Source organism: Oryzias melastigma, linkage group LG19 (assembly GCF_002922805.2).
Source record: "Oryzias melastigma strain HK-1 linkage group LG19, ASM292280v2, whole genome shotgun sequence".
In the NCBI taxonomy this organism is placed as follows: domain Eukaryota; kingdom Metazoa; phylum Chordata; class Actinopteri; order Beloniformes; family Adrianichthyidae; genus Oryzias; species Oryzias melastigma.
The window spans coordinates 7,728,679-7,735,216 of record NC_050530.1 but is presented as its reverse complement, the minus strand read 5'-3'; the positions used below and the strand labels follow the sequence as shown (position 1 = coordinate 7,735,216).

Below are 6,538 nucleotides of genomic sequence, written 5' to 3'. Positions count from 1 at the left end.
TGGCTGGACACACCTGAACCAGGTAATAAGTCACCAAAGGCTTAAATATCTGGAAATCATGCAGACACTGCGGCCCTCGATGACTGGAGTTTAACACTCCTGCTTTTGAGGCTCCGTAAGGAGGATATTAATACCCACTGAGGATTTTATAGAAATAAGAAACTTTGAAACCAAGTATATGTATTTTTTCCATCTCATATTCACATGTATCATCAGTCCTTTAAAGACCCCACTCCAATAACCGGTACCTTGTGATAAGTGATCCCAGTAGTCTTTTAATTATGATTATGCTATTTTTAGCCAGAAAAAAAAAAAAAATCGTTGTCGTTTACAAGGACATAGTTTCTGCAGGGTGGCAGAAGTTCATCAGAAATTTACTTGTAAGAAAAAACATGACTTTAATTGGAGAGAATCTTAAAAAAATATTGCACAATTTATATTACAACTTTTGCTTTACTGTAAAAAAAATATATGTATTAAAATGGAATTTTATAGCATAAGCTGTCAATTATCCAGAAGACATGAACATTACTTGACTAAACCTTGAGAGAAAAAATAAAATGTATCTTAGACCAGACAATTAAGATACTTCAAGCTGCAATATGTAAAACTTGGTACAGACTTTTGCTGTACAAAGTTGAAGAATGTTGTCAGTACACAGTAACGCGTTCAGATACTTTTTATAGCTTTTACTTCCAGACATCAGATGGTGAAAATGAGTTAAAAAGAGATTTATTATTGGAATGGGTCTTTGAACAGAATTGTTGTCTGATGTTCCACAATAGAATAAAAATAAAATACATTTAGTTCCGGTTGAGTGATAACAGATACTTTGTAATATATGTCAGAAGTAAATGGATTATATATATAAGAGCTTTTTTTATTTACTTGCTGACCATTCAAAACTCTTTACATCATGAAACAATTCACATGTGCATCCATAAAGTGCTCTAATGTTTCCATACAGCCCAGCTAATGGATGGCAGAAAGCCTTTCAGCATCAGATTCAAAGGATTGAAGCAGTGCCAGGAGCTCCTATGTGATCTTGATTATGAATCATAAGAGATTTTTCCTCTCGACAGACTGCTTCTTATTGTTTGAGCAACACATTTGACATTTTTTGTTACTTTTTCTGTGGTAAGCACTTAAAAATGAGTGTTGCCTTCAAAGTTTTGCTGTTCATTTCAGAGACAAAATCCAGACAGGAATCGTGGCAGGAATTTCAAAGACTCTGAATTCAATTTTAAAGGTTAATTCGATCCACAAGCAGACGGGAAGGACTGGATTAAATGTGAGTAATGCACAAAATCTGACGGATAAATACACATGTAGAAGTTGAATACATGCCTCCCTCATTTGTGCTCATGTGTGCATGAATTAAGAGTGGTGTGCAAGCTCTGCAGGTTTATCTGGTTCAGCAGTTTACAGCATTCAGCAGCCTTTCAATTGATCTATAATTATCTGAGTGTTCCATTACGTCGGCCCGGTCTGCAGTTTTTGGGTTTCGGCGAGTTTTGATGTGGATCTTTCTAATTGATTGGGGTTTGGTGGTGTCAAGAAATTTCAGCAAATGTGAAACAGTTTGAGACAGACTGAAGACATTCTGGGTACAAAACAGAAACAGAGTTGCTTACCTAGTGGAAGTTTCCTTTTCGTCTCTGGTAAACGGCTTTAATTTATCCTGCAGACGTTCGTTTCCATCCTCCAGTCTCTCCTGTTCCTACAAGTAGAGATAGGTCAGCTGTGGATTAGGCTTCACACTTGAAGGAAATTCTGCTGAAGTCTTGCACGGCTGTAAACAATGTGGTGATTAAGGAAGTGTATGAACAAATAGGGCTCCACCCCTTCACTTAAGCAGCCGTCGACTCCAGCAGCGCTCCTGCAGCCCAAAGGTCGGTGCTCCAACGTGAGACTGCGAGCCAGAAAATATAAATTGCTGGAAAGCAGTTGGGGGATAAAATTCATGAGCATTTAATAGTAGACCCTCCGCTGTGCCAGATTGTGCTCCGTCGGGTAGAGTTCCTCTTGCTGGAAAGTGTAAAAAACATATTTTTTTTCTCCATATTTTAGGAAAAAAGACCATTGTTTTATACATTTGCAACTCCAGTTAAAAAAATAAATAAATAAAAAAATAAAATTCAAGTTACTAACTGGTGAACAACGGATCCTAACTGGTGAGCACCCTATGCTAACATGTAGGCACTCTACGCTAACTGGTGAGCGCCGGATGCTAACTGGTGAGCATCGGATGCTAACTGGTAAGCACCCTATGGTCACTAGTGAGCACCCTATGCTAAAATGTGAGCGCCTTATGCTAACTGGTGAGCGCCGGATGCTAACAGGTGAGCACCCTATGCTAACATGTAGGCACTCTATGCTAACTGGTGAGCGCCGGATGCTAACTGGTGAGCATCGGATGCTAACTGGTAAGCACCCTATGCTCACTGGTGAGCACTGGATGCTAACTAGTGAGCACCCTATGCTAAAATGTGAGCGCCTTATGCTAACTGGTGAGCGCCGGATGCTAACGGGTGGGCGCCCTATGCTAACTGGTGAGCGCCGGATGCTAACTGGTGAGCACCGGATGCTAACTGGTGAGCAATGGATTCTAACAGGTGCTTGCTGAATGCAACTGGTGAGAGCCGGATGCTAACTGGTGAGCACCGGATTCTAACAGATGCTTGCTGAATGCTAACTGGTGAGCACCGGATTCTAACAGATGCTTGCTGAATGCTAACTGGTGAGAGCCAGATGCTAACTGGTGAGCACAGGAGGCTAACTGGTGAGCACCCTATGCTAACTGGTGAGCATCCTATGCTAACTGGTGAGCGCCGGATGCTAACTGGTGAGCAATGGATTCTAACAGGTGCTTGCTGAATGCTAACTGGTGAGAGCCGGATACTAACTGGTGCACACCAGATACTAACTGGTGAGCACCAGATGCAAATTGCTGCACACCGGATGGTTACTAGTGAGCACAAGTTGCAAATTGGTGTGCGGTAGATACTAAGTGGGGTGCTGGAAGCTAATTGGGGAGAGGTAGATACTAAATGGTACGCACCGGATACTAACAGGTGTCCCAGAAAGTAACTGGTGCGCACGTGACACTAACTGATGCGAACCAGATGCTAACCGGTGCGCACAAGACACTAACTGGTGTGCACCGGAAACTAACTAGTGCACACCAGTTAGTATAAAAAAATAAGCCCAGTTCCATAGAATGAACACAAAGATTTGCTCAGATCAAAGATTTAGGCAACTGTGGACAACTGGATGTAAGAAGACATGGTGCCAAGAAATTGATTGACAGCCAATTAGGATGCAGAACATGGCGGAGAGAAGAGAGAAGAACGTGGTGTGCAAAATTGCACTGAAAAAAGTAAATAAACAGCAAGACCGTTTTTGCTCATCTTTTTTTCCTTTGTTGCCTTATAAAACCTTTTACAGCAATTGCGCAACTTTGCTAATTCAGCTAGACTCAGACATTTGAGGGATTCAATATTTTTTTCTTCCAGCAGGATTAAAAACGCCCACGACATTTTTTTTTTAATTCGTGAACTTTAGTCAGGGAATTCACAGCAAAACAGCTGTTTCTCCCCCAAAGTTTCCACATCTACATTTCATTGTCTCCATCTGTGCTGGACAGCAAACCTACAATAACGTCACTCGTCTCCACTGGCTGTGTGGAGACAAAAATGAAGGATAAATGGTAATGTGAAGACAGAGAAGTGCTGTTCATCTATGGCGTTGACAAGCAGATGAGATGCCCTAAAATAACATTCGAAGTCAGAAATAACAACAGATAGACAAACTGTTCTTTTAGGGAATCCTTTTCTTGGTTGGAGCAACGTGTAACCATCTGGGTTCACTCGCCAGAGTTTGGCATTCCTCCTGGTGTGCAAAAGCCAAACTGAACGGCTATTTACATCAAACATAATGAAACCCAACCACTTCTGAAACTGTAGCAGCCTGGGAAAACCCGCTTTCAAGGTTCATTTTTGAAGTTCCCTCAAGAAGACCCCTCGTAAGAGCAGGGACATTCTCAAGTTTTCAGTTCCTGAGCTTATCTTTTAATTAAAAAAAAGAAATCTTCCCACAACAGTTTTATGACCTCCAGCGACCGCGTGAGTTCAAGCTTTGGCCGGGCTTCCACCCAGGTGCGGGAAAGCTCCGTTCTGCAACCAACGGCTCAATTTGTCGGTAATGGAGCAAATTTTCAGGGAAGACTTGAAGCGAGCACCAGCTGCACTGGAAAAGGCAGCGAGTAATTTCAGAAAAGTGAAATGAAAATAATTGCGTGCACATTGTAGAGATCTTGACCAACTGCAATGTTCCCAGGAAATCTGTGTGATCAAGTGTGGAAGAGAGGATTTGTGCCGTCATGCAGATGAATATGATTGATCGGTACAAGTCTCAACGACCGAGGGATAACCGTAAGATGAGAAGGAAGCGGCTGTTTTGTTCAAACTTGAAAACTACTGGAAATAAAAACACAAGCTTTAACTAAATATGTGACTTTCGTAGATCCTGAGGATAAAATAAAGATTTTCTACAAGGCTATGGTCACAGTGCTCTTAGAAAAGTCGATAAAAATCCATTGAAGCACATATATATTTTTGTTTTAGGCTTTTTTGCTCAAAATATTTGTGTTCCACGAACGTTTCTTCACAAGTTTCTACAAGCATTTCTAATTAAGGACTCTAATTTGGAAGTGAAGAATGTACAACATCCTCTTTAATTCACTGAATTAAATAATTTAAAGTGTATTTTTTATTTTTATTTTCGGAAAAAGTGACGCTGTAAAACAAAACTTTTAAACTACAAGATAATGAAAATATTGAGTGTGATGCATTTGAGGTGAAAGCGTTCCCCTCTCGGGAGGATTTTACACCAACTTGATCTCATTTTCTAAGTCAAACTCTAAATTAGATTTGACTTTATCTAAACTACAAGCCAAGGCTTACTGGAAACAAGTTTAGATAAGGAAATTTTGTTTTTTGGGCACTAAAGGGAGGTTTAATCCTCAAATTTAAATCAAATTGTCCCAAAGCTTTTCAAAGAGTAAAGATAAAAACTAAAAATACCTTAACATCGGACTTGAATGTTGCATTCTTCTTGGCAGTCTCTACCGGCTTCTCATCAGCTGGAACAATTAAAAAAAAGAGAATAAAAAAATCAGAACTACCAATAGTGAAAGTAACAAACACAGTTTGTGGTCAAGTGGAAGTCATGCTCATAAAACAAGAAGAATAGAAAGATTTAAAGGAGAATTTTCAAATTAAAAGTTGACAATTTTATCACAAAATCAAATACCAAAAATCCACCCCTCTATTTCTGCCTAAAAGCAATATATCTTTAATAAACTAAAAGGAAGGAGAAAAAAAATCCAGTTACGTTCTGATTTATGCTCCTCAATTCTCCTGCTGTTCATACAGCATGATTTAGTCCAAATGATGAAACGCTGGGGATTACAGCCTCATGACTCCACTCAGACAGCACTCGTAATTTTGAGCTCCTTCCAAGACTTTTATATGGACAGCATCATCACCAACCACAGAGGTCAGAACGAAAGGGAAAAAAAAGCCAAGAGATGGAAAAAAAGATCCACTTGAGCAAAAAGTTCACTCTAAGTGTCTGCATCCGTTTTACATGACTGGTCATTTAAGATGAGAATTTATTGGAAGAACATTGAGAGACGGTTTCTTTTATTTCTTCTTTCTTTTCCCAAACTAGAACTTAATGTCACACCAGAACATCAATCAGCTGTATCTTTACATCCACAGATCTCCCATTTCCTTACCAACTTTTAAGTTAAATCAATATATAAAATCCTAAAAGAAGCAATAGTAGAAGCAAGATACATGCTTAACTACTCCAGAAATCTGACATTTTTTGTTACCTTTTGAACTTAAATTATACAGTTGCATTTAAATAAATGCTTTATTTGTACAAGCAAACTCAATCATTTGAAGTGCAAGTTGTTTTTAGGAGGCAGAGCAGGAAAAAGTTCAACGTCTATTAAAATTTTTTATGCTACGTTCGCACCATATACTTTTCAAGTAACCACTCCCAATGAAAAAAGTCTAAACGCGCGGATAGACATATTTCAGGCTTCCATGTTCAAAACTCTCTAGTTCACACACTCTATGGAAACTTTTGAGTCAGTTTTCTGCCTCTGTGTTTAAATTGTGCAGCTAATGCATGTCAAAAGTTCAATCAGTTTAACTTTGACCAATCAGAGACTCAGACTGGGAGGTTTCCTATTCAAAACACAAAAATGCAAAGTTTGTAAATTGATCATGAAGGAGAAATTCATATTCGAGGTTCAATATGTCAACATTAAGACTCGTCAAACTGTGAATATTTGCACTAGTATTGGGTAGTGACAATTTATTGTGAAAATTTGCCTCTTAATTGTGTTTTTGAACCCGTGTCGTGCTTGGTGTGTTCATTGCATATGACAAAAATAATGTTTTTTATGCTTTTTTTTTTATCAAAGCTTTTTTGCAGTCTAAAATTGCAATTGTTATGTATGGAA

General features: G+C 39.0%; 1 protein-coding gene across 1 annotated transcript in view; it reads right to left on the bottom strand.

Moving 5' to 3' along the window:
* The window catches only part of svild (supervillin d), a 52,934-nt gene that overhangs the window by 23,631 nt on the left and 22,765 nt on the right, over positions 1 to 6,538 (bottom strand). The window contains exons 4-5 of the mRNA XM_024285039.2: positions 5,085 to 5,143; positions 1,635 to 1,720 (exon numbers count right to left, since the gene is read on the bottom strand). Of these exons, the coding sequence (XP_024140807.1) occupies positions 1,635 to 1,720; positions 5,085 to 5,143 (145 nt within the window). The remainder of the gene's footprint in view (positions 1 to 1,634; positions 1,721 to 5,084; positions 5,144 to 6,538) is intronic.